This window comes from Panthera tigris, chromosome A3, assembly GCF_018350195.1.
Source record: "Panthera tigris isolate Pti1 chromosome A3, P.tigris_Pti1_mat1.1, whole genome shotgun sequence".
Classification (NCBI taxonomy): domain Eukaryota; kingdom Metazoa; phylum Chordata; class Mammalia; order Carnivora; family Felidae; genus Panthera; species Panthera tigris.
Genome location: NC_056662.1, coordinates 892,271 through 918,749, shown reverse-complemented (window position 1 = coordinate 918,749; position 26,479 = coordinate 892,271). Strand labels below are relative to the sequence as shown.

The 26,479-nt window shown below is 62.2% G+C and overlaps 2 protein-coding genes across 10 annotated transcripts in view; both read left to right on the top strand.

Annotated features, from left to right (window-relative positions):
* The first annotated feature begins 267 nt into the window (after positions 1-267).
* Positions 268-12,573, top strand: ARFGAP1 (ADP ribosylation factor GTPase activating protein 1). Of its 9 annotated transcripts, XM_042979944.1 has the most exons (14): positions 273-638; positions 2,167-2,260; positions 3,274-3,337; positions 3,536-3,645; positions 3,898-4,069; positions 4,546-4,646; positions 5,442-5,528; positions 6,024-6,120; positions 7,087-7,143; positions 8,267-8,299; positions 10,122-10,178; positions 10,612-10,671; positions 11,180-11,256; positions 11,963-12,573. In XM_042979944.1, the coding sequence occupies exons 3-14, from the start codon at positions 3,278-3,280 to the stop codon at positions 12,300-12,302; spliced, it is 1,251 nt and encodes a 416-aa protein (XP_042835878.1). In that variant the 5' UTR covers positions 273-638; positions 2,167-2,260; positions 3,274-3,277; the 3' UTR covers positions 12,303-12,573. The 9 variants fall into 9 exon arrangements, with proteins under 9 accessions (XP_042835885.1, XP_042835881.1, XP_042835886.1 ...); XM_042979946.1 differs by lacking the exon at positions 2,167-2,260 and having other exon boundaries at positions 272-638; positions 11,186-11,256; XM_042979942.1 differs by lacking the exon at positions 2,167-2,260.
* Positions 12,574-17,848: 5,275 nt separating this feature from the next.
* The window catches only part of COL20A1 (collagen type XX alpha 1 chain), a 29,818-nt gene continuing 21,187 nt past the window's right edge, over positions 17,849-26,479 (top strand). The window contains exons 1-4 of the mRNA XM_042979680.1: positions 17,849-17,930; positions 19,914-20,024; positions 25,803-25,946; positions 26,109-26,246. Of these exons, the coding sequence (XP_042835614.1) occupies positions 17,849-17,930; positions 19,914-20,024; positions 25,803-25,946; positions 26,109-26,246 (475 nt within the window). The remainder of the gene's footprint in view (positions 17,931-19,913; positions 20,025-25,802; positions 25,947-26,108; positions 26,247-26,479) is intronic.

Genomic DNA, 26,479 nt, shown 5'->3' with positions numbered 1-26,479 from the left:
CGGCACGTATTCGGGCGCTGCATTCACACCGCTCCGTGCGCGCTCCCACCCGCGTGCGCGTCGGACCACCCCAAATGGCTCGGGCCCCGTGGCTTCCGGGTGGGCCCCGCCGACGGAGGGCGGAGTCCGGGGGCTCAGCGTCCCCGAGGCGCGCCGTGCCGTCCACCGCACGCACACGCGCGGACTCCGCAACCGCCCGCCCCGGGGAGCCCGCCGGCTGCCCCCTCCCCCGCCGCGTCTTCCCAGTCAGCCCCCGGCGAGGAAGCTGTCCCGGAATCATCCCGGCGAGAGCAGGCGGGAACGCGTTTTCCGTGCCCGCCGTGCGGGAGGGCGGAAGCCGGGCCCCGCGGGACGCTCAGCGGCCGCACTCCGGCCGCAATCCGGCCGCGCCGCGTCCCCATGGCGACAGGGGCGGGGTCTCGCTCCGGCCCGGCAGGCGGAGGCGGAAGTCCGGCCCACCGGCCCGCCCCCCGGCTTCCCGTGATGCCTTGAGAGGCGCAACGTAGTCGGAAGCTGGTGGCTGCGGGGTGGGCGGCCGGCGAGCGTCCCCGGAGCAGCTAGCGGCGCGCCCGAGCCCGGCCGACCCCGGCGGACCCCGGCCGACCCCGGCGCACAAGACCGAGCCCGGACCCCGCCTGGTAAGCGCGTGACCCGAGGCCCCCGGCGCCCGCTCCCCGGTCCGCCTCGGCGGGCGCTCCCGCGCGCCCCCGGCCCGCCGCCCCCACCTCGGGGGCTGGAATCCTCCCGCAGCCGCGGGCCCCGGCGCGGCTCGCCCCTTTCCTCCCTCGGGCGCTGGCCGGGACGAGCGTGCAGTCGGGCCGGGGCTGGAGTCTGGGCGTCTTCCACCCTGGCAAGTACGGGTTCCGGCCAGCGTGGGAGGGGGGGTGAGGGTCGGGGGAGGGGGGCCGTCCGGTCTCCCTTCGCCACCTGTGCTCCCGCCCCTTGGCCGTGGACGACCCCCGCGGGGAGGCAGAAGCAACCCGTTCCATTTCGGTTCGCGTGGATGGAGGTAAAGCGGATGCGTCCTGTCTGCCCCGGTGATCGGCCTCGTCGCCAGTGTTGAGGAGTAATCGTGCCCGTTAAGTGCGGGCCTAGCACTCCTGCCACGCTCTGGTTACCGCTGTGCAGCAGGGTGACGACGGCCCAGGGGGTGATTAGCTCTGACGTTACCGGCCGGGGTTCGGAGATCGTCTGTGCTTCCACAGGGGTGCTTCGGGCGCTTTCTGTTTCTCCTGGTCCCCTGTGTAAGCGCCTTGGACACCGAGCAGTGTCCTCAGCTACTTTTAATGGTAGACATGGAGAAAGTCCCAACTTAAGGACTCAGCTTTCAGCAGTTAGCAAGTGGCTTGCCTGATGAACCAAGAAAAGGTGTCCTCGTTTGGTTCAACGTTTCCTGAAGTTATGTCCACCTGCAGAAAGCTGCATTTTACCATCTGGATTTCAAGCATTAAGGATTTTTTGGGTTGTTTCTCAGGATAAATCTTATTTATGGTTTTGAAAGTTAGGAGGTGTTTTCATGCATCAGAGTTAGCATCTCAGAGGGTTAAAGGATGCTCACCTCCAAACGGGTCACCAAGGGGAGTTCCTTTTAAATCCAAATCAAGTCTTTTAGTTTCCACATGTTACCTTTCTGCTAGTTCTGCAAACATTTGCTCTGCCCAATTTTATCTTACACAGTTTCCAATTCAGAGCAAGCTCAGCCCCGTTCTGGCTTTTGTTTGCCTGTGCCCTCTTGACCAGAATGTGAACCCCTGAGGGAAGCTACAGTCCTCAGGAAAGAGCACAGGGCTGAGTATGGAGACCTGATCCGGCAGGGACGCATGTCAGCCCCACACACCAGCTTGCATGGGCTTCCCCAGTGGCCGCCACAAGACGAATGTGTGGAGAGGGCTTTGTGACTCAGACCCGGCAGGATGTCTCTCCAAGAGTGTGCGCTTATGTGTCTGTGCCCTTCCTTACCTGTCTGTGCCCTTACCCATCTATGCCGTGCTGTGGCCTAGGCGCTCAGTCTGACAGCAGTATCCCATTTGAATGAGTCTGGCCCAGATTATGGATTCAGGTGTTTGCCCTCAAGATCTGATGCTTTCGGTGGACTGTCACACGCGGCACAGAAAGCCGCAGAGCACAGAGGAGCCTTGGGTGAACTCTGGGTTTTGTTTCCGTCAGTTATCGAAAACCAGAAACAACTGTTCATTTCTTGCTTGCTTCAACGAGCCTCAGAGCGGGAACGTCAAAGTTGTGGCCTTCCAGATTTAGAAAGGTCAGTTGTGTGGAGAGTCGGCGTTCCCGTCTGTGAGTTAGTTCTGTGTACTAAGGTTAAAGGTGAGATACAGGGCAGAGAAGCTCCTCCTGGGTTGTGTAGGCTGCACCGTCAGTAGAGGGTCTGTCCAGGCGGCAGGGAGGTGGCCTGGGGCCCACGGCCGAGTGGTCGTGGTGTGTGCAGAACCACGGTGTTGCTTTATGTCCAGCGCTGTGCTGGCTCCTGGCTCGAATCTTATTATGTCAGTGGTCCTGGTCATGAATTCAGCGGGCCAGGGGTTGACCTTGAACTTTGCCAAAGCTAGGAGATCCGTACAGAGTTGGTTCCGCTCTTCAGCCCAAGTTATGTGGCTGTTGTTCCCGACAGCGTCCCCGTGAGGCAGGGTGGCAGGTCTGTCCTGCCGTGGTCATGCCACCGGTCACCTCCATCACAGTGGCCCTACAGAGGACCTACCCGTAGACCCTCCCACAGGTCAGCCTCTCCACACCTCAGTTAGGGCTCCCACTTCTGCCCCACGCTGCCCGCTGGGGAGTGGAAGGTGTGATGCGCAGAGAACCTGGGGCTCCCCGTCTTCCGTGATTATTGGCCCACGTCTGGTGTGTTGGCCTTCGGGCGGGCGGTCAGATTTAGCGGCCAGTCTGTGCACATTTTATAAAGACCACCCCTCGATACGGACTTTCTCAAGACAGGATGTTGTATAGATTGCAGAGTCTCGGTGGTGCGTGATGCTTAAGCAAAGCGGACGCTGCTGATTACGTTGTTCTCCATAGTCACGTTGCTTTTGGCCTGGGAGCATGCAGACGGCTGTAGGTTTCTCTTAGAGTGTGGGGGACAGTTTCCTTGTGTGAGCGGTTCCCCGACGCTGCCTGTAGTAGGTTAGGGGTGTTACCCAGAGCTTCCAGGCAGCTCAGCGGGGTTTCTTTGAAGCTGTGTGTTATGGTGTCTTTGCCCTAATTGGTCTTCTTGTAAAGTAACCTGTTTGTAAGTTTTTCAAGTTTCTTCTCTCCTTTCAGCACCATGGCCAGCCCACGAACCAGGAAAGTTCTTAAAGAAGTCAGAGCCCAAGATGAAAACAACGTAAGCGTCTGCTTTGCTTCGGTGCTTTGAGCTTCAGCAAACCTCTCGGAAGCGACCTGTAGCCTCAAAGCTCACCCTGTGGCTGCCGGTCTTGAGTCGGCCTCTCCCCCGCTCCCTCTTGGGGGCACCTGTGGGGCCTTTGGGGTCCCTGGGCTCTGCCCTGCGTGCCTGGGTGAGTCGCATGTGGTTTCTCTGCAGCTGTGTTTTGAGTGCGGAGCATTCAACCCCCAGTGGGTGAGCGTGACCTATGGCATCTGGATCTGCCTGGAGTGCTCGGGGAAGCACCGCGGGCTTGGGGTGCACCTCAGGTCAGTGCCCTGCTCCCCCTGCACCCCCGGCTCCCCGGGGATCCTCGGCCGCGGTCGAGGGCCCACTGCTGGGTGTGGGATGATGGACCAACACTTGCCACCTTGCTGGCTCTGCGTGCCCTCGGGGGCATCGTGGCCAGGCTTCCGCCCCGGGGGAGCTCAAGTGTCATGTCCACGCCCTGGTTGGGGCGGGCGTGGGGGGCGGCTCCTGGGTACCCAGTGCTGCTAACTGGATCGGCGCCCGGCTTCTAGCTTTGTGCGCTCTGTTACCATGGACAAATGGAAGGACGCGGAGCTTGAGAAGATGAGAGCTGGGGGGAACGCGAAGTTCCGAGAGTTCCTGGAGTCTCAGGACGACTATGACCCGTGCTGGTCCCTGCAGGAGAAGTACAACAGCAAGGCCGCAGCCCTCTTCAGGGACAAGGTGGGGACAGGCTGACCAGCCGTGCCGGGGGCCTGCCTGCTGGCTGTTGTCTGGGCGTTGGCATTCTTCTGTGGACCCTGATACGCCTGCGGACAGGACACGCGGGCCGCCTCGTCCCACGTGGGGGCGGGTGGTGTGTAGTGGCGGGGGTGAGAACGGGCCTTCCCCACACCCTCTGGGGGAGCACCGCGTTCCCACATCTCTGTGTGGTGGCCAGACCATCCCAGTACGGCCACGCCTGCCGGAGGAACCATGTCCCTCGGGGTTGGAGCCGCTGCCTGGGAACTCACCGGCACCGCTGTTCACTGCCGCCAGCGTGAGCCCCGGTCGGTCTTGCCGTTGACGTGTGTCAGGGTGGCCCCAGCCCGTGGCCGCTGAGCCTGGGAGGGGCTGGGAGCAGCATATGCTGGAGCGGGTGATGTCGCCGGTCCCTCCTGGCAGCCGCAGGCTCTCTGATCCCTGTGTCCCCTTGGCAGGTGGCCGCCCTAGCTGAAGGCAGAGAATGGTCTCTGGAGTCCTCGCCTGCCCAGAACTGGACCCCGCCCCAGCCCAAGGCGCTGGCGACCACTGCCCCCCGGTAGCTGCTCCTCTCGTCTGGCTCCGCGCTGTTCTCGGCCCAGCCCCGATCTCGGCCCCGATCTCGGCCCTGATCTTAGCTCAGGATCCCCTTACTGTTGCGGTGACGGCTCACGCCCAAAAGTCAGTGGGAAAGAGAACGTTCTAGGTTGCCGAAGCAACACAGGCTTTCGGCAGAAACGCAAGCTTAAAGTTGTGCCTGAGGTAGAAGCTGGTACCTCCCCACCTCCCAAGGGCCCGTTCGGTGCAGGCTCTGCCAGACGCCCGTGACACGTGCGCATCTCTGGGAAGCGGCCTTTGTCCTCTCGGAGGGTGGCCCGCCCCCCCGAGTGCAGCTATGCTGTGGTCAGGCTGGTCCCCACGGCACATCCCGTGTCCTCCTGCACGGCCGAGGCGTTGTTCTGGGGTGGCCGGTCTAGAGAAGGCTCCCTGTTTGCACCGGGGGTGCCCAGGCCACCCCCCCACTGCCACTGCTGGGGTGCTTGCTTCAGCCTCAGTCTCACCAGCCTCTGGGCTGCTTCCCTGCCGGCACGGGCAGGATGGAGCCGCTCTCGGGGTCCCTTTGCGGCCCCAGCTGGGGCTACAGTGTATCTGCTTGCTTGTCGCCAGCCTCGGCCACCGAGCCCGAGCTGCCTTTGGGACAGAGCTGGAGGCCAGCTGGCCTCAGGTGCTCCATTCTTGGAGGACCCCAGTGCGACCTGGTGGAGAGAGAGCACCTCCCAGAGACCCACCTGGTTCCCTCAGGCACCTGCCCGACCTCCCTTGGCCTCATTGAACTTTGACTCTCCCATTTCAGAGCCTCTGGCCACCCACAGAGCTCCACCGGCTCCTCAGACAAAGCGTTTGAAGACTGGCTGAATGGCGATCTCGGCTCCTACCAGGGGTGAGGCCGCGGGCAACAAGGGGTTTGGTGGCTGGATGGCTCTGGGTGGGGTCCCTCCGGGCAGGACTGTCCCCCGGCCGTGGGCTGGGGCCCATTGCTGTGTGCAGAGTCTGCGTGCGGGTTCTGAACTGCTGTCCCTGGGCCAGCCCAGGTTTGAAGCGCAGTTTTGAGTGGAGAGAAAGCCCAACATTTAGAAGGAAAAAAGAACACAACCTGACGCGTAAACGAGTTTTTGTCTCCGGAGCTGTCAAATAACTTCAGCGCTTTTTGCCGTAACCGTCTGGGGGCTGTGGGTCCGGCCGGGGGCCCCGACTGAATGCAGCAGGAGGGTCTTTTTCAGTGAGCAGGGGGTAGCCTACCCCATGCCTCTCCCCCCCCCACCGCTGTGGATACACGTACTCAGGGAGGGGGTCCCCCACCTCCATCCGGGGTCTGGGGGCCTCTTGTCCCGAGGCCGTCGGGAGCAGTGGGGCTGCGCCTGTGTCTCCCTGTCAGGGCCCAGGAGAACCGCTACGTCGGGTTTGGGAACACAGTGCCCCCCCCCAGGAGGGAAGACGACTTCCTCAGCAGTGCCGTGTCGTCCCTGTGCTCGGTGAGGACCGCGTCTTGCCCCGGGGACCGCCCTCTGCAGGAGGCCTGTTTTCTTTACAGCCAGGTTCATTCGCCTGGTGCGTTCAGGTCCACACGCGCAGAGAGCTTTCTTCACTGTGACTAGAGATCCTTGTTTCCAGTGAACGGGGGAGGGGTTCTTCAGAGCACGACTTTCTGTGTGGTGCCTGTCCTGGCAGAGCTCCGGGCACAGCGGGCAGCTGAGCCGTGTGGGCTCTAGCACCCTCGGAAGGGTGCCCGCTGCCCTTGGCGGCCTGGGGAAGGCCTGCCGGGGCGCTGGGCAGCCGAGGTCACTGCTCCAGGGCGGAAAGGCACGCCTCCAGCCGACAGCCTGCTGCCTGAGAGTTTCTCTGCGAAAAAACAGACGCCCGCCCGTACGGGGCACGTGCGTGTTTCCATGTCCCCTCCTGCCATGTTTTAGTTCTCACGCAAGAAGCTGAACGCAGTTGTCTCATTGTTTGGGGGGAGGAGGCTCTGTTGGGAAGCTGAGGTTTAAGTGAGCCATTTATGTTTTTAAACGGTCTCGACTGGATTTGGAGGCTCAGGGGGAAGCCTCGAACTCGGGCAAAGAGAACAGGCATCTCTACAGACTGGGTGCCAGGCCCCTGCCCCTTGAGGGGAGGTGGGGGGTGGAGAGCAGACGAAAGCATGGCCACGTGCTCGAGGTGAGGTCCGGACGGTCAGGGCTGGGGGAGCGCCGCAGAGTCGCGGGTGCTGTCCCTGCTGCCGTGGCCACCGGTCGGGGGCGTGCTGTCCAGGCGTGCCCGCGGTGGGAACCCGTTCTTCGTGGGAGGCCGGGCTGCAGCTGTGGACAGAGCCCCGTGGGGGCGGCCTTCCTGCGGAGCTGGATGCGGACGCGGGCAGCCCCTCCGCCGAGAGGTGGGCGGCGTGGCAGATGAAGCCTGCCTGGGAGGCGCCCCCGCAGCCTCACCGTGGCCTCTCTTTTCAGGGCTGGAGCAGTTTCACCACCGGAGCGAGCAAGTTTGCCTCGGCTGCCAAGGAGGGTGTGAGTAGCCCGCCCCAGTGCTCCACCCGTAGGACCCAGGCGGGCTGGGCTGCTCTGGGGTCTGGGGGTGCAGAAGGGTCTTGAAGGGGCTCCAACTGACGGTTGGAGAGCATTCCCAGGCCCAGGCTGTGCGCCATTGGCCCGGAGCCCCCGAGGCCGCGGCAGACCTCAGGGCCGCACCGTTCTCTGCTCTGTAGCGGCCATCCGCCTCCGTGTCAGGGCAGCGCTGTTTGCTGAGGGCCAGCGGCCCTAAGAGATGCGTGCCGTCTTGAGGTGGGGCACATCGTGACCCCTGTAGGCTGAGCGGTCCTGCCGGCCTTCGAGGTTCTGCTGCTGGGCACAGAGTAGCGTTTGTGCAAGCCGACCTTTCTCTCACCCTTGCCTTAGCGACGGGGTTAGGGATCTTGTCAGGACAAGTGGAGAGTGGGCCTGTGCTTGGAAAAGAACAGGCCAGAAACCTGTCTAGGGATGTCAGCCTGGAGAGGAGGCTGTGGGTGGGGTCCAGCAGGTTGCCCGGCCAGTGTGGCCGTGCTGAGGAAGGTCACCCCGAGAAGGGAGAGCCCTGGGCAGGCTCTGGGCTGGAGTGAAGTCGCTGTGGACACTTCTCAGTGGTCCCCGTGGGCCACTGTGCCCAGCATCCTGCCCTGCCCAGCCTGGGAGGAGCTCAGCGTTGAGGGGCCCAGGCCCTGTGGCCCTGGTGCTTCAGCCTCTGCTGGTTGTCTCTGTGTACTTGGCTTCAGAAGGTGCAGCACAGGGGTGCAGGTGTCTTTCAGCTGGAATCTTCCTTAGTGGCGGGGTGCCGTGCTAGGGCGAGCTGTGTGACTGCCCTGGGCGCCGAGTAGGTGGTATGGTCTGGGCCATGGGAAAGCCCCTAGGTGACAGGGCTAGGGTGGCCACCACCTCCTGGTGGGCCTGCTGCCCCAGGCCCGTGTGCCGTTTGGGTGTCCCTCCCGATGGCCTTCCTCCGACAGGGAGCTGGCCTCGTGCTCCAGGAGCTACTGTGGGGTGGGTGGCTGTCAGCAGACAGACTTAGGCCAGAGCTTTGTCTCAGCCCTGCGGAGGTGCAGCCTGGGGCCTGGCGTTGGGACAGGAGGTCCCAAAGCCACGTCGATTTTCTTTTCAGGCAACGAAATTCGGATCTCAAGCAAGTCAGAAGGTAACAAAGGAAGCTTCTGTGTTCTGTGCTGTTAAAATTCCTAGTCTGATGTCCTGTTGGTGTTTGGACTCTGCCTGGTGTGCCCTCCTTGGGCCATGTGCTTGGGGGAGGGGACGTGTCTGTGGCTCAGGTGTGGACAGGCCTGTGCTCCCGCACTTGGCCCAGGCTCCCACGTCCGTGTGCAGATGGGTAAGAGGCCGCATCTGCCTGGGGCCTGCAGGGCTAAAATCACCCCTCCATCGCAGCCTGGGCCCTGCACTGCTGGAGGGCCCCTGTGCGGTTGGCGGAGGGAAGCTGGGTGCTGCTGAGGCTGCGCGTTGTGGGGAGGGGGGTAGGCAGCCGCACGCAGGCCGCGCCCGGCCCTTCCTTGGGATGGTGGGTCTGGGTTCTATGGAAATAACACTCATCCTTCCCCGGTGAGTGCGTTCTCTTTGTGGGAGGTGGTTGGGGGCCTTGGGCCTTGGCCTTTTCCTTCAAATCTTGGTAGCCCCGGCAGTCCCCAGGGGGTACTGGAGCTGGGCCGCCTGTGTCTGCTGTTGGGAGTCAGGACTGTGCAGGAGGCGGCAGCCCTGGAGGCGGTCCCAGGCGGGAGGATGGTTACTTCTGCAGCAGAGCCTGCCCGAGGGTGATTTCTCACCCGGCCCCCCTCCCGGGCTCCTGGCTCGCTCGCTCTTGCGGTTCCGGGAGTTGCACGTTGGGAGTGGAAAGCAGTGAGGTCTGATGGCAAGAAGTGTGTACTCAAAGCCACTTTTGGGGACACCTGCTGGGGTGATGCCATGAGAACGTGAGGCTATTAACATGTTTGGACGTGCTTCCTGGTCTATGTCAAATGCTCCTAGCGCCCGCGCTCTCTCTCTCTCTCCCTGTTTCCCTCTCTCTCTCTCTCTCTCTCTTTTATCCCCCCACCCCACTCTCTGCCCCCCAACCCGCTCCCTTGCTGTCTCGGTAAAGTTTTGGGGCTCCAAGCAGCAGCCAGAGCCGGTAAGGCCCGAGCCTGTTCTCGTGCATGCCTATCCCCGTCTCTGCGCTCATCACTTGCTTTGCCCTGAGCTGTTCTGGACGGTGGCCTGTCGTGTGTCCTCGCTTACGTGTGCGCACCCTCGGCGCTCCTCGCCAGCCCACTGGGCCCGTCTGGCCCGCTCGTGGTGCTCTGGAGTCGGGAACCGGGGACATTGCTTTTGCCGGGGCACCAGGAGCTGCTTGGCAGGACTTTCATTTCCCAGCTTGATCACCTCGAGCCAAATCACTGGAAGGAGCGAATCCCGGTGGCAAGCGTTGGGCGCCCACGTGGCTACCCGGTCCACCGAGGCTGCTGCTGCTTGACGTGCTCTTGGCTGCCCCGTCGTCCCCCCGCCCCCCCCCACACCCCCACCAGTCACCCACCTTGGCTCGTCCTCCGGCTCCGTCCCCTTTGCTCTGGTGACCGTGGGTGCGCCTGCCTGCGTTCCCGTCGAGGGGGTAGCCTGGGACCTGTAGCCGGCATGGCGGTGGTCTTCATGGGCCGGGATCGCGGGGGCTCTGCTGGGAACACTTGGAGGTGGCCACCGGCTGGGGCGGGCTCCCGACTACTTGCTGCCTCTCTGAGCCTCTCCGTCTGGAGCGAGGAGGCCTGGGACGGTGGTCTCTGGCCGCCCCACAGCCAGCGTGCCCGGGGGCCGCTCCTAGCGCAGCGCCAGGAGCGCGGGAGGCATCTGTGTGCTGCCGGGCCGCTCACCGTCTCCCGCCTTCCCTCTGTCGGCCAAGCTCGTGGCCACCATGCCAACCCGTGCCCTGGGGGACGCGCTGCCTGGGGAGCTCCCCTGACTTGCCCCTGTTTGCACAGGCTTCGGAGCTGGGCCACAGTCTGAACGAGAACGTCCTCAAACCCGCCCAGGAGAAGGTAACGTGGCCCTCGGCCCCCAGTGGGCCCTCGTCCAGGGGAGCAGCTGGTGTAGGGGGCTCTATCCGTCAGCTCCTACTCGGCGGGGGGGGGGGGGGGGGGGGGGGTGGTGAGTCCTGCCCTCCTGTGGGGACCCAGCTGACCGAGCGCGGGAAGCTCTCGCGGGCTGGGGACCTCGGACATTGTCGGTCTGTCCTCAGGAGGTTGTCGGTGACACAGTCCCCTGCCAGGGAGGACGCCGCGTTAAACCAGGCTGGGCTGGAGTCAGTGGCCCCGGCGCCTTCACGTCTGGGGAGGGGGCAGCCCAGGGGGGAGATAGGGTCCCACGCGGCTGCTGCCACAGGGCTCTTCAGTTTGCGTCGGTCCTTTGTCAGAGACGGGCGACCGTGCGGCTTCCGCCGCTCCGCTAAAGGTGCTGTTTTAACCCACGCAGGTGAAGGAGGGAAAGATTTTTGAGGATGTGTCCAGTGGGGTCTCTCAGTTGGCGTCCAAGGTAGGGCGGGCCCCCCGGGCGCCGCTGGAAGCCAGTCTCCACATTCCGGGGCGCCCGGAGCCGAGCGCGGGAAGGGGCTGAGCGCCCGCTGACACAGGAGGAGGGTCAGAGAGGCCCTGCGGTGCCGGCGCCACAGGAATGTGGAGACAGCTTGACGCGGCTTCCGTCCGTCCGCTAACCTGTCGCTTCTTTTTCTTCTGCCCTTGTTTTGCTGCCGCTGCCCTTTCCTTGGTGAGTGCCGACCTTGACGCTCCGCGAGGGCGTGCAGGGGCCTTCGCCTGCTCAGCGTCTCCTGGAGCTGCTGAGCCCTGGGCCTCTCTGTGCCCGTGGGCGTCCCTGGCCACCGGCCGCCCCGGCGGGTGGGGGGGGGGGCGGGGAGTGTGGGACAGCAGGGCCCTAAGCCCCTGCCACGCTGCTTGCGTTTCTGAGCCTCTCGGGGGCTTTAAGTGAAAGGCCGTGTGTGCTGTGCGTGAGGACCCCGCTCAGCTGCCTCCTCTGTCCCTTCTAGGTCCAGGGGGCCAGCAGTAGGGGCTGGCGGGACGTCACCACCTTTTTCTCTGGGAGAGCGGAGGACCCCTCGGACAGGTATGCTGCTGCCCCCGTCCTTCTGTCCTGAAGGCAGGGGCCCCCTTTCCCTGGGTTTCTTCCCACAAGGTCTCTGGGGGCACGTCACCCCCAGGGGTGCAGGGGTTGCAGCAGCCCCCAGAGCCAGCTGGCAGCCCGACCTCTTGCTCTGGCCCCTGTGCTCAGTGTGGCTGTACCCGGGCCCCTGAGGGATGGGCGCAGGGGTTCAGTCTGGAGACGGGTGCTGAGCCCTCGTGTGCGGTCTCGGGTCCGGTGGGTGGATGCTGTCCCCTCGTTCACCATCCGCTTGGGGCCGGCTGGGCAGGGAGAACTCGCACCACGTGTCTTCCTGACGTTCTGTCCCGAGGTTTGGGTAGCATGACTGCGCCAGGGGGCCCGTTGGGGGCACCCTCTGGACCATGTGGGGCCTGAGCACTTGGGGTCAGGGGGCCCGTTGGGGGCACGAGAGGCCTTGTTCCCTCAGTCACCGGGACATTCTTCTTGTGGGGTAGGACTGGCGGAGCTGGGCTCTGGCCTCAAGGGGCCTGCCCAAGTCCTTCCAGAGGGTTCCGTGCCCTCAGCTCCAAGGCAGAGCCGCCCTGAGCTCTGGTGTGGACGTCACACCAGATGGGGCCCTGAGCCCCATCTCGGGGAGGACATTGGGGAGCACGCCGAGGGAGGGCCTGGTGGCTCTGGCTGGTCCTCAGTCTCCCTCTCTCCCCCCGAGACCCCCGGAGGGCCAGAGCTACCGGAGCGGCAGTGGGGACAACCCCCAGAACACCGTCGACCAGAGCTTCTGGGAGACCTTCGGGAGCGCCGACCCCGCCAGGGGCCACAGGTCCCCAAGCAGCGACAGCTGGACGTGTGCGGACGCCTCGGCCGAGAAGCGGAGCTCGGACAGCTGGGACGTGTGGGGTTCGGGCTCCGCGTCCAACAACAGGAACAGCGACAACAGCGACCTCGGGGAGGCCTGGGGGGGCAGCGGGGAGGGCAGAGCCAAGGCCCCCAAGAAGGCGGTGCCACCGGCGGCTCCGGTGGACGAGGGCTGGGACAACCAGGACTGGTAGGCCCCGCCGCGCACCGGCCCCCAGCAGCTGGGATGGCCACCGCGTCTGCACTTGGTCCCCACGTCTCCTCCCGTCTGACCCAAGAAACCAGCTGTGGCACGAAGACGGCACCTCGGGTGGGAGCCTGTGGGCGGGGCTGCCCGCTCACGTGGGCACTGGCCCTCCTGTGGTGGCCTGGCGACGAGGAGGGCGGGGTCCCGCCCCCGCGGGAGGCAGGCCGCCCCATCGTTCCCGTAACGCCCTTGCTAATAAACCCTCCCGAGTGGCCGCACCACAGCCCGTGCAGTGTCGTGACGCGAAACGTGTGCTCTCTCTCCAGCGCCTCAGCCCAGGCGTCTTCTGGTCGGGGCTTCTGAGGACCCTGCCCCGGGTCCTCCGTGTGGAAATCCAGAAGGGCCACCGGGGCTGGCGCTGCTGACCGCCCACCTCGCCCTCCTGGCCCTTGGTCACCGCCTGTCCCTCTCTCCTGTGTCACCTCTCCAGGCCTCCGTGCGCGGCCACGCACACCCCAGGGCCTCTGGCCTCGTCCCCAACGCCCAGGCCTCCTGTCTGCGCTTGGACTGAGGGCAGCACCCCGGGATGGCCCGGACGGCTGAGCAACAGGGATGTGAAAGCGGGGGAGGGACGCCAGCACGTTCCTGTCTGAGCCGGGCTGGCCCCCAGCCAGGTGTGGGGGTGCGTGGCAGGGGGGCTGGGCTCCCTTCCCGGGGCTCACAGACGAGTAGCACGCGGTGCTGTCCCGGGTTTGTTTCCACATTCGGGAGCCACCCCGGCCGTCTGCGGTGAGGAGGGAGTTCCCGTCGGGCTGGGCCGCCGGCGCCCCGTCCCTGCCAGTGCGTGCTGCGCCCGCGGCCTGGCCTGCAGCATCGTTTGGGTCTCCTTGTCCACCCAGAGCCCACGTGGCCATCAGCCACCACGTGGCCGTCCCACCTCCACGGTCACGGCCTCGTACTAACGGGTCATTCTCCCATCAGCGTGACGCGCCTGCACGTGACTCTCGGCTGTGGTGCCTGCTCTCCCGCACCCGCCTCCTGACCCTTACGTGGCTGTCAGCCAACGTCTGACGCGGTGCCGCGTGTGCCTCGGTCCTGGCATGACTCGTGCGGGATGTGGCCCCTCTGTGCTCTGGACGCTGCTAGCCATTCATGTCGCGGGACAGGCTGGCCTGGCAGGATGCTTGGCGGCAGCCAGGCCGTGACCGCCCGTGTCAGGTCTGGGGTGTGTGATGGGCCGGCGTGGCACGGCCTCCCGGCCCACGGCTCTCCCTGTGGGAGAACAGGGACACCCAGTGTGGAGCACCTGCGGTGTTTGGCTGCCGTTTGGGGGTGTCGGTCACTGAGCCGGCGGCCTCTGTACCCGGATCAGAGGTCAGAACCTCAGGGTGATGAGAGGCCCCGTGCTCGGTCTGCCGTCCTGGGAACGAGCGTCACAGGGTGCCGGTGCTCAGGACAGTGCTCGGGGCCAGCTGTCACCCCTACGGGCATCCTCCGGGGTCGGTGCCCTGTGGGACGTGGGTTTGATTTCTGCACTGGAACCTCCTCCTCCGTCGGGGTGGGAACCGGGGGCTCTGCTGTCGGCCCCGGAGGCTTCGGTGGCCGGCGCTCAGGCCGTTACTCTTCCAGTAAGTTCTCCTCTGGGAGGCCACGCTGAGAGTGAGTTTCTTTGTCATGCCGAGTGCAGCGGTCAGGTCTGTGCTGTATCTTCAGACGTGTTCTGGCCAAGGGGGTGTTCTCCCAGACCCCTCCTGGGGTGCTGGGATGCGGTGGTCCAAGACCCTTAGGGCGACAGACCGATGCCCTTGGTGCTGTGCCAGGTGGAGCCCGGGTGGGGTGCCCGCGGCCACAGGCTGTGTTGGCTGAGGGCTTGGGCGGCGGTCTGGTGCTCTCCTGTGCAGGGGTCACTGGCACATGGGAACAGAGTGACCCGGGTGAGTGCCCCGAAGGCCACTTTCAGCGTGTGCTTGCAGATGCGGGGACGGGCTGGGCGGGGCCTGGGGCTCTTGGAGGTGCAGGTGGGACGCCTCCCGGGGGGGCAGAGAGGTCTCCAGTGGGTGTCTGCCTGGGACCCGGGGCCCGTGGCAGCTTGCCTGGCTCTGGGCAGAAGTGGGGCCAGAGGGAGGCACAGCCAGGGGATGCTGAGTGGAGTTTCCAGAACCGGAGCTTTCTTCCTGGGTGGTCTCCCGTGGGCCATCCTGTCCGGGGCAGAAGACAGAGGGTGCCAAGCGGGAAGGCAGGTCTGGGTGGGGCCCAGGGGGCATGGGGCAGTCCTGGGTCAGTTCTTGGCTGCATCCCCGTGGGCCTCACCCGCTGTGCTGGTGGCCAGCCTGGTGAGAGAGGGGGCCGGAGGCTGCGAAGCCGCCCTCGGCCCCCCTGGCTGCCTGTGAGGGGTCCCACCCAGACCCCGGCTGCGGGACGCCAGGCTGACCAGGGACTGGTAGGACCACCGCCAGTTGAGGCGTCCCGGTTGGCTCCGCCATCTCGGCCCCAGACCCCTCGCCGGACGCCAGGACGGACGGGCGGGCACACGTGAAGGCCAGCCCCCCTCAGCTCCCTTCCCTCCGGCCTCACCCACGACCGTGGCATTCTGTGCGCCCTGCCGGCTAAGCCCTCACACAAGTCCACCTCTGCTGTGGCCCAGTTCAGCCGCCTGGCGGGCCCTGACCCCTCACACCCAGAGCCGGGGCCTTCCCGGGGGGCCGTCTGGGTGGGGATGACTGGGCGGTGGGGGCCCTAACCTCTGGCGTGTCTGCTGTGTCTGAGCCAACGGGTGTGGTCAGGGGCGGCCCGGCCCCCGCAGCCCCGAGGGTGGATGTCAGGGGCCATGCAGGAGGCTTCTCCGTGCCGAGGGCCAGTTTCCCCTGAGGCCAGGATGGGGGGAGGACCTGTGCATGCCGGAGTGAGGGCCCGTGATGGGGGCGACGTGCCAGCCCGTGGGCAGGCTGCTGTGCTGTTTCTGGAAGGGCGATGGGGCCCTGCTCAGCCAGGGGCCAGCACCCGGTACTGTACTGTCCCGTCCTCTCGGGGTCCTGGGCGGCCCCGACGCTGCTAACTGGTTCGGGGGGTTCAGGGGCATCACAGGTGATGGGCAGGCACTGGGTGAGGGGCGGACAGGGTCCAGCCAAGGGCACCGAGGAGGCGACCGGCTTGTGCGCGTGCGGGTGGCACCTCGGTGGGTGCGTGTGAGTGCAGACGTGTGTCCTGAGCACCTGTGAGCCACGGACAGACACAGTAGGCCCGGGGCACGGCTGTCCGTGGCTGCTGGGCCCCACTGAGGCGTGCGGGGCTTGGCTGGGGTGTGGGTCCCAGGACCGGGCAGGGCCAGCTCCCGGGTGCTGCGTCCTTCCGCACTACAGCGTCCCGCTGTCCGGCTCGGGTCCTTGGGCACAGGCGCTCCCTGGCTATGTCAGAGAGCTCGTGTGGCCCAGGGTCTGAGGCCCGTCCCGGCCGCAGGAGCACTGACTGCGCAGCTGGGCCCACCGCGCAGCCAGGACCGGGGAGGGGCACTCGGCCACCTGGGATGGAGCCGCCCCAGTTTCCTGGCCCAGGCCTGGGACCGTGGGCCCCCACCCCCCTCAGTGTTCCCGGGTTTGGGGCTGGTAGACCGGCAGGCGTGAGGCAGGGGCGCCGGCTGGTCCTGCGGGGTCTTCCCTGTGGCCAGGAGTCCGGGGAGGGGATAAGCCCCCATGGGTCTTGGGTAAGGGCCCCCCCCAGCAGCACCCAGCCCCTGACCTTTGCCCCCCCAAATGCTCCCAGCTTGCAGTGAGTACCAGGTCTCAGATTCTGGCCTCCCTGCCCAAGAGCCCCAGGCTGTGCCCACCCGCCAAAGTGCTTCTGTCTCGGGAAGCTGGACCCAGAGCGGCCGCCAGCCCCTGGCGACCAACTGCTAGTCAGCTCTGCTCACCCATCGGCTCCTTGGTGGGGCGATTCCGAGTCGGGTGGGGCTGGGGCGGGGTCCAGTCTGGTCAGCGTCCCTGCCCAAGCATTGGGCCTGGGGCTATCCACGTGGGCGGGGCCACACCGGGCTGGCCCTTGCAGAGGGGGGGGGGGGGGGGGGGGGGGGGGGGGGAGGGCTGTTGCGAGGCCAGTGGGGCAGCAGAGGTTTTTGGGAAGGGGCCAGTGTGGGCATGGGCCTGGGCGCCGGGGCCCATTGAGGAGGAGCAGGGAGGAAGCGGAGGCTGATACGTCCCCACCCTGCTAGCCTGCCGGAGGTACCTACGCCCGTCACCCCTAGCCTGGTGCTGAGACCACACATGGTGGCCGTGTCCCTGAGGTGCCTCCCCCGTGAGCCCCTCTTTGGGGCAGACCCTGTGGAATGAGGGATAAAGGCATTTGGCTGGTGCACCCTCTCCCACCCCCGAGAGACCCCTGCCCTGCGGTGATGAGGTCCTACGCACTGGGACTCTGTACCCCCATCTTGGGCTGTAGATGGGAAGGGCGGAGAGCCTGGGGAGAGGAGGAGGCGGGGGGGGGGGAGGGGGGGTGGGGGCTGGGCCGAGGCGGTGACGTCTTGAGGAAAGGGGCCTTCATAAGCCCCGGCCCCTCGTGGCTGCAGTGGGACCAGACTGGATGTGAGTGCACAGGGACCGACCGAGCGATGCCACCCGCACCCAGGAGGAGGTTGGTGACTCACCTGTGGTCCTGGGGGCTGGGGGATGAGGAGGGCCACCAGCGGTCTGCTGGGTCTGTGATGTGAGGACGATCTTGCCTTTTCAACAAGTCCTGGGGCAGGGAGGGCAGACTGTCCAGAGGGTTCCTGTTCACAGTCGTGACCTCTGTGCTCCTGGAAGGAGTCACACTGGGTCCGGTCAGGCTTCTCGGGGGCGGAGGGGTCTGGCTTCAGGATGTGGATCAGGCAGGTCCCGGGACCTGGAGCATCCAGATAGCCCGTGCGTTGCCCTCTGGCCCTCCGCGGCCCCGAGGACGCCCATAAGCTGGGCAGTTTCATGAGACGGTCCTGGCTCCCACCTCCCCTGGGTGTGGCTGGACTGGCGGGCGTCCTGAGGTTCTGTGCTGTGTGTCCCCTCTGCACTGTCAGCACAGGCAGTCCCCAGGCTGTGTGCAGCCGTGGGTGGGACGGCGGCCCCTCCCCACCTCCGAGGACCTGTACTTCCTGCTGAGAAGCTGGTCCTGGGGCTGGCCGAGGGGCCCTACGCGATCCTAGGGGCTGTGCTCAGTCTGGGGCCCCAGTCCCCGCCCTGACACCATAGGCTGCCCCTACCTGGCCTCAGCTCCCTCCCCAGACCCCTTGGCCCTGGGAGCAGTCTGTTCTAATGACGAGAGAGGGACCGGGCCAACAGTCAGGACCCAGGCCCGCCTGTGAGGGTGTCCTGGGGGTGGAAGGTAGGAGCAGAGGCTTGTGACGGCCAGATGCATCTGGAGGCGGGCGGGGGAAGGGCGGCTGACCTCTCCACAAAGGTCATGCAGGACACCCGTCTGCTGTGGGCAGGGTGTGGGTGGTTGTGGGGTGTAGGACTCCCCAGATCACTGCACTTGGGGTGGTCAGGAGTGATTGGATGGACGGACCTCATCTCCCACAGGAGGTGCGCCATGAGTGCCCTTGTGTGCCCCCACCTCGGGGTCTGCCTCTGGCTGTGGCTGGGTGTTGCCGTGGGACTCGGCCAGAGACAAGGTAAGGACGTGGCGGGGGTGCTTCCTGGGAAGGTGGCCCCAGTCCGCGCCCAACCCCAGCCCAGGCCACACCCGCCCGGGGCACAGGCCCCACTGCTCTGCCTCCTGTTCCTGACCCTCCCCGGGAGCCGTCGTCCCAAGCCGAAGTCGTGCTCTTGAAGAAAGACGGGACGCCGGGGGCCACCTGTGTTCCTCTGCCCAAAGCGTCGCCCTCCGCTTTTTGCTGGACCTTTGGCCTTGCCGTCTTCCGGCCCAGCCCGGGGATGCTGTTGTTTTCTCGTTTGTTTTTATCGCAGTTATTCACACGTTTTGCATCCAGTTCCTACAGTCGTGTTGTGTTTTGCGTTATTCAGGACACCTCCTCAGCAGGAAGTTTCCAGACGGCACAAATCTAGAGTAGAAAGTGGAGCCCCTTTTCCTCCTGTCCCCCGGAGGAGAGCACCGTTCTCTGCTCTCTGCCGCCTGCTTCTGGCAATTGCAGGCACTGGGAGAAGGCAGGGCTGCCCTGCCTCTGTCCTCGGCACCCGCGTGGCCAGCGCCTGTGGCCACTGCACCGCGTCTAGCCGGGGGCCTTTTCAGTCCGATCGCTTCCTCTTGGGCATTTACAGTGTTTCCCTGTGGGAGTGACGTGTTTTGGGGGAGTGACGTGACCCCAAAAGGGACACGGCTGCGGAGCCGGATGGACTTCCTTGCCGTGTTCCCCGTGCGGGGTGCTGGTTTGGATGGATTCTGGGAGGACCGGTGTCTGGCCGCCAGCGCCCTGGCTGTGCCCCCCGCCGAGGGGGCTCCCCCGAGTCGTGTGAGGGCAGGAGGCCACACGTCACTGCCCGGATTACTGCCCAAGTCCCCTTGCGTCTGACTCGTGGTCTCTGTTGACACGGTCACGGCAGCGGGGCACACGCGTGGCCACACCTGGTGTGGAGTCCGCAACCACTCTTTTGTGGCACGTCTCCTTAGTTATGGGGTTGCACATTGGCAACTGCCGCTGGGTCGTGTCCCGGGTCCCCGTGGCTCTGACAGGACCACCCCAAGGTGGGGCCGAGTCACTTGTGAGCCCACAGACCTTGAGGTCAGGACTCATTCAGTACGACGGATGGTCTCCCGGCCCCTAGGAGGGCAGGGTGGGTGGGGGCCCACATGTCTGGGCTGTCTTCCCCGGGGATGGCCCTGCTGAGGGGACAGGCGCCCCGCTGTCCGCCCTGTGCCCCACCACGGCCCCTGACATGCAGACCCCAAAGGCAGCTGGGATGCCTCCCCCAGGGTGTCAGCGGCCCAGCAAGACACAGAAGCCTTTTCATGAGCAGGAGCTGGGGGGTGGGGGGGTCCCTGCTCACAAATGGCTTTTTATGGCTGCCCCATCAGACGTTCCCTGGTGCTCCCAGCGAGCAGCCTGGCCCATCCGGGGGCCCAGCCCAGCTGTTTCCCACTCTGAACCACTGGTCATTGTGCCTGCCTTGGGACCCCCCCAACCCCTGCCCTGCTCCCCACACCCCGTCTCTCAGTAGGGGCATCCAGAAGAGGCCCATCTCTGTCCCTGTTTTCCAAAAATAACCATCCCCGCCACAGAGCTCCCGGAAGCTTCCCCGGGGGGCCAGTCTGTGTCCCAGGGCCCGTCCTCCGCCACCCTCCTCCTCCCAGGACGGCCGCAGCTCCCCTCCAGGGCTATGTGGACTCTGGGGGGTGGGGGTGGGGGAATCAGGCAGCTCCGGGCCCCAGGGCAGCAGCCACCACATGGGCTCCACGCTGGGGATGCCAACCAGGCTGTTCCCGCCAATCCTGGATGCTGGCCTGGGCCCCGTTCGGCAGAGCCGGCCAGGCCTCCCTCCTTGGCTCTAGCAGGTGGTCCCTCTCAGCCCCAGATGGGGCCTCGGTTCTCCAGTTGTCCCCAGTGGGGCCAAGGCACCTGGGGTGGGGGCTTTAGGGGGCGCAAATTCTCTGGTGCTGTCCTCGGGTCAGCCCTGACCACCTGGTGCTGTCTCCCCAGAGAGCGGCCGCCTGAGGCTGGCGGTGCTGCCTGAGGACCGGCTGCAGATGAAGTGGTCAGAGTCGGAGGGGAGCAGCCTTGGCTACCTGGTGCAGGTGAAGCCCATGGCAGGTAAGGTGCCCCTGGGAGGGGTGCCAGTGCCCTGCCCGTCGTCCCACACCCGTGTGCGTCTGCCCCACTGGCACGGGGAACGTGGCGGGAGAAGAGCCTTTAAGGGTCCCGCCGCTGTGTCCCCACATCTGGCACGCCCAGAAGGGGTCAACCGGTATCTCTCGAAGAAACGAGTCCGTCCTCAAGCTTCCCCTCCAGAATTCTGCACGCCTCCCTAACGGACATTTTGCAGGAGGGGGGGCCGAGAGCCCTGCGAAGGTACAGCCACAGAGCACCCCCAGCGTGATGTTGGCTGCTGGTCTTAAAAACTTCAAAAACTGAGATTTGACACCAACCCTGAGTGTGTAATTGCAGGAAGTGGCACGCCCCGGAGGGGGAAGGGGCTCCCCCAGCCCACTCAGGCCCCTCCCCCGGCTCCAATCTGTCTCTGCTCCCAAGAATGACCCCTTTCTGACTTGGGGGTAGTTTTCTAATATTTTAATTAAGCCAAGGCTGCTCATCCTGTTTTTCAAATCTTTTCTATTTTTTTTTTATGCTTATTCATTTTTGAAAGACAGAGAGCACAAGCAGGGGTTGGGCAGAGAGAGAGGGAGACACAGAATCGGAAGCAGGCTCCAGGCTCCAAGCTGTCAGCACAGAGCCCGACGTGGGGCTCGAACCTATAAATTGTGAAATCATGACCTGAGCCAAAGTTGGACACTCAACCGACCGAACCACTGAGGCACCCCTAAACTTTTTTTAATGTTTATTTTTCGAAAGAGAGGGAGAGAGAGAAAGAGAAAGAGGGAAAGAGTGTGCTCGGGGGAGGGACAGAGAGAGAGGGAGACACAGAATCCGAAGCAGGGTCCAGGCTCTGAGCTGTCAGCACAGAGCTTGACGCAGGGCTTGAACTCACGAGCTGTGAGATCATGACCCGAGCCAAAGTCGGACGCTCAACCGACTGAGCCACCCAGGCACCCCAAATCTTTTCTATTTTTGTTAATGCTTTTGGTCTACTTATCCTATTAGTCACTGAGAGAAGCACTTTAACCCCTGCTTGGCTTGTAGAAACGTCTTCCTCTGCTTGCCTCAGTGGACTTTGTATGTTAGGCTGTGTTCAGGTGCATGTGAATAGGTGCGTGTGAGTCTGGCATGACTCCATCTTGCTGTGGAGTGCTGCCCATTACCTCTCGTCAGGTGTCCCTCTGCACCAGGGCCACTGGCTCTGCTGGGCGCTGCCTGCACTACATCATCTACTCAGCCTTCTGTCACCTGTCACCATAGATGCGCCTTCCAAGGAGCACATAATTGGTGTTGGTTTTCCTGTGTGACAATCTTTGCCTTTTAACTGAGATTTTTTTTCCCATTTACATTTAATGAAATTACTGACGTATTTGGGTTTAAATCTAACATTTTCCAGTTTATCTTTTGTTATACTTGTTATGATTTTTTTCTCTCCTTGTCCTCTCTGAAACTGAATTTTTATGGAAGAAATTAAACACCTAAAAGAGAGTGTGGTATAATGAACTTCACATTCTCATGACTTAGTCTCAACCGTTATCAATATGTGGCCAATATTTCGTGATCTCTTTCCAACTCCTTCTATATATTGCGTTATCTTAAAGCAAATCCAAGACGTCATGTAGTCATATAATCCCGTCTATGAATATTTTAGTAGTTTTGTCTAAGAGGAAGGACTCTGAAATAACTCCAGTAGTAGCATGCCTAAAAAGTAAAAATGTTTCAGAGGTGCCATTAAATATTTTCTTGTGTTCTCATCTTCCAGTTTGTCTGGTAAATACTTTTTATACTTGACTTCTTTGAATTGCTATCCCAAAAGAATCCACGCATTTTATGTGGTTCCTATGTCTCAAGTAGTCTTTACTCTACAACCTGTTTCCTCTCTCCCCTTTTCTTTGACGTTTATTCGTTGAGTAAAGAAGATCGCTTTCCCGACATTGTGTGTTTTGCTGATGGCATCTCCATGGTGCCACGTACACCATTCCTCTCTCCCTGTATCTCCTGTAGACTGGCACTTGTGTCCCAGAAGTTGGTCAAATTCCAATCTGGTTATATTTTGTTGACAGAAATTCTTATAAGTGATTCTATGCAGTTTCTACTGTGCCACAAATGGAGGTACACAGTGTCTGGTGTCTCTTTTTTTTGTGAGGTTAGGATCGATCAGTACGTATGAGATTATTGAACACTTTTCATATTATTCCGTGTCCCCATCATCTTGGTAGTTATGGTTCCTTTATTCATGTGGCGATCACCCTGGAGACGACCACCAGCAAGGACATTAACTTGTGAGCAAGTCCTGTACTTGGCCGCTACACCGCCTTTCCCCCAGTAGAGACAAGGCCTCTGATCATCACAGCCACATTCATCCCCTTTCTATGCACATTAATTCTGTATCTATATTAAATCTCAGAGCACATTTTAATTACTGTAGTTGATGTGACGTTAATTTAGACCAACTCACATGTACACCCCTTTTCTTTATTCCTTCCAGAGTCTTCCAATCTGAGATTTTTTTTTTTTTCCTGCCTGAAAATCTGCCAGATGCAAATTCTCTGGGCTTTTGTTTTGTTGTTTGCCTGAAAATGTCTTCATTCTTTGTTCTTGAAAGATACTGTTGCTGGGTATAGAATTTGGAGTGGGCACTTTCTTTCGGCACTTTGAAGAATCCTTTTACCGTCTTCTGGCTTTTATTGTGTTTTCTTGAGAATTCAGCTACCAGCCTGATTATTGCCCCGTGAGATATAATTCCTCACTTTCCTTCCTCCTGACTGCCTTCTGATTTTTCCCTCTGTTTAATTTTGAGCACACTTAATCTGATGTTCTTGGTGTGGGTCTCTTCTTACCTCGCTGCAGATTCACGGGGCTTGTTGGGTCTGGGTCTTACTGTCGTACAATTTTGGAGAATTCTTTAGCCAAGTCTATGCAAATATCACTTGTGCCCTGTTTGCTGTCTTTTCTCTCTGTGGGACTCTCATCACACATGTGGGCCCTCTCCTGTATCTGTGCCTCTTATTTTCTTCTATATTTTTAATTCTTTTATTTCTCCGTTCTTAATGTTGTGTTTTTATTCTGACCTATACTCCACTATTCATCTCTTCGTTTGTGCGTAAGAAGCTGTTAAGTCATTTTTAGAATTCCTAACTTCAAGTTTTTGTTTTTCCATCCTAGAATTTCCATTTGGAAAATATCCATTTGGTTTTTACATTCGAATTTCTTTTTTACTGTTTCTAGTTTGACACCTAACTTCATAGGCTTATCCCTAAATCTTCAAACTAGTTTGCATAATTATTTAAAAGCCCCATAACTTGTCCAGAAAAATCAGTGGTCTCTTCCTATTGTCTGTTGTTTCTCTTAACTTTCTATCACTTCCTCTTGTTCCTTGTACACCTGGTTATGTTGCATTGAGTACCAGCCGTTGTGAAAGCTCACAGAAATAACTTATGACCTTATGTAACATTGTCTTCCTCCAGAAAAAAAAATTGTGGGGTGCCTGAGTGGCTCAATCGGTTCAGCATCCAACTTCGGCTCAGGTCATGATCTCACGTTCTGTGAGTTCAAGCCCCGCGTCGGGCTCTGTGCTGACAGCTCGGAGCCTGGAGCCTGCCTCGGATTCTGTGTCTCCCTCTCTCTCTGACCCTCCCCCATTCATGCTCTGTCTCTCTCTGTCTCAAAAAATAAATACATGTTTAAAACAATTTAAAAAAAAAAAAAGAAAAAAATTGTGTTTCTGACAGAGGCAATGGGAATAGCAGTTTGGGGTAATCTTTGTTGAATTTTAGAGGTTGAAAGTATTTGAAGCTGGGCTCCAGTCCCTTCAAGGGCTGGTCTATTCCCGTTAACCCTTGCTCTTAAGGATAGATCTTTATGGTTTCAACCCAAAAACTCGGGGAGGGGGCGTGTGCCAAGAGTTCACTTCCAGCCCAGACTTCCTATTCTTGCTTCTTAAGCCCCCATAACCTTTGTCCTCATGGCCTCTCTTCCAGACCCCCTGCGTTGCCAGTTCAGGCTGTTCTGACAAAGCACTCCAGACTGGGCAGCCTAAACAACATTCAGTCCCTACAGTTTGGGGGGCTGGACATCTGAGGTCAGGGTGTTGGCACAGTTGGGTTCTTGGTAAGGACCCTCTTCCTGGTTTACAGACAGCTGTCCTGTCTCTGTGCCCACTCCTGGGGCTTCTTCAGAGGGGCACTGACCGCCTCACAGGGGCTCCACCTTGACAACCGCTCACCTCGCAGTGGCCTCACCTCCTAACACGGTCACCTTAGGGGGCAGGAGGTCAACGTGTGGATTTTGGGGGGATGCCAGCACTCAGCCTGTAGCACGGCCCCGGCCAGGCCTGCTGTAGGGGCGCCCTAGCGGCTGCATCCCTGCTCTGGGTTTTGGATCGTGGCCGCAGCAGCTCTCGGCAAGCAGCTTCTTTAAAAGTCCTCCACCCAGTTCTTCTAGCTCTTACGGACGGAGGGTCGTGTGGTCTACCAAGTCCGCCGTTGCCCGTGGTCTACGCGCCGGGGCGGACAGGTGGGCAGGTGCCCTGCAGTAAAGCCGAGAGCGACGGCCGCCTCAGTCAGCGCTTACTGAGCTCACACGTCAGAGCTGCTCGCCTGCGATCTGTTCAGGGCTCCACCTTGGCAAAATACTTGGCTCCTTTTAACGATGACAGGCCTGTAAGAGTTTATGGGGATGCGGGATTAGGACCTAGTGTGGGTGAGGCCCTGGCTACGTGAAGCCAGCTGCATTGCCAGTGGGGTGGGGGTGAGGGGCAGGCGGTGGGACCCGAGAGGGGTTGGAGGAGAGAAACGGCAGCCTTTGGGAGGGGCTGAGCGTGCGCAGAGCTGATCCCAAGAAGCCAGGAGTCCAGAATCCCCGAGGCCCTGTTGTGTGGCGTGAGCACCGGGCCAGGGCAGGGTGTGTGTGTGTGTGTGTGTGTGTGTGTCCACGCCCGCACGCACGTGCACACATGCACACGTGAATCCCGCCATCGACTGCTCGCTAATCACACACCTGTGCAGGTGGGCTTGGCATCCGACAGACGGGGTTAAATCCCGATTCCACCATTGAGTGACTATGTGGCTTGGTCCTTGGGGCCTCGGTTTTCCCTCCTACAAAGTGGGGGCAGCGGGTTTGTGAAAAATCACGCAGCTTGATGAACGTGACGCACACACAGTGAATGCCTGACAAAGTGGCTCCTAATTACGACAGCGGCAATTCCGCGACTCCTTGGATTTCGCGCGCCCCCGGTGCAGGCTGGCCACACAACAGGGCAGAGTCGGCCTTCTCTCCACCTGCAGGGGTGCCGGCCCTTCCTACCCCTTCCCCTGCCTGGCACGGGAGATGGGACCGGCGCCCGGCGCCCCCTGACACCCGCTTCAGTGTCTCCTCTGAGCAGACAGCCGCGTCCCCTTTGGGATTTTGCTTGTTTTTCATGCTTGAAACTCAGCCTCGGCCTCAGACCCACGGAGGTGTTTACGGGCTGGCACCATGCGGTCCAACCACAGTGCTGAGGGCAGAGCGGGGGCCCCGACTCCCCCGTCGTCCTCTCTCCGTGTGCCCCCATGTTCACGTCCTCAAGGTGTCCCCGAGGACGCTGTGCTGGGCGCCCGGAGGACGTGTGCATAAATCACGGAGGGTAAGTCCTCGTCAAGGACACGGACGTGTTGCTGCCACGGAGCCACGCACAGGCATTCCCTTTCAGTTCGTTCCCCAGAGTGCGGTCCCTCCCGTCAGACCCCACAGAGAGGAGCAAAGACCTCCCCCCTCCCTGTTCTCTCCCCACCCCAGGGGACGCGGAGCAGGACGTGATGCTGACCACGAAGGCCCCCAAGGCCACGGTGGGGGGCCTGAGCCCCTCCAAGGGCTACACCGCGCAGATCTTCCGGCTTACTGGCTCAGGGACCACCCTGCTGGCGCAGAGGGAGTTTGTGAGTAAGTCCCTCACCCCGCCCCTGGAGCCCAGCCGCAGAGCCTGCGCGTGGGGAGGAGCGGGACCCTGGCCCTGCTCTGGCTGGAGCTGTGGCTCCTCGGTAGCCCCCGGGCTCTGCTCCCACCTGGGGGGCAGTCCTGACAGCCCCTTGTCCCTCTCTGCAGTAGAGGAGCTGAAGAGGCCCCTGGGGGCAGCCCCGGAGCCCACGCCCTCCCACGTGGGGACCCCAGCCCCGGAGCCCCCATTCGCCTCGTCCCCGAGCCAAGACCCGCCCACTCTTGGCGGCTCCCGGTGGGATGAGGGTAAGTCGCTGGGGAAGGGAGCAACCTTCTGCCTCTGCCGGGCTCTGTTCATGGGGCGGGGCGCTTCCTCCCGGGGGATCCCACATTCCAGCTTGACCTGGAGCGTGCCGGCCGCTCTCCTGGCTTCACGCAGATCAGGGGGCACAGGTCACCGCTGGGGTTGCGCACGGGCCCCAGTGTGCCTTGCTTCCTGCCCGCGTGCGGCGGGTAAGAGCTGACACACGGCCGTGTCC

What these genes read in the sequence shown, in the direction of transcription:
- ARFGAP1 (XM_042979942.1), top strand. Translation starts at nt 3,278, where the DNA reads ATGGCCAGCCCACGAACCAGGAAAGTTCTTAAAGAAGTCAGAGCCCAA. An exon ending in CCGTGTCGTCCCTGTGCTCG is followed by an intron (nt 6,121 to 7,086) that starts GTGAGGACCGCG and finishes CTCTCTTTTCAG; the next exon opens with GGCTGGAGCAGTTTCACCAC. An exon ending in TCAAACCCGCCCAGGAGAAG is followed by an intron (nt 10,179 to 10,611) that starts GTAACGTGGCCC and finishes TAACCCACGCAG; the next exon opens with GTGAAGGAGGGAAAGATTTT.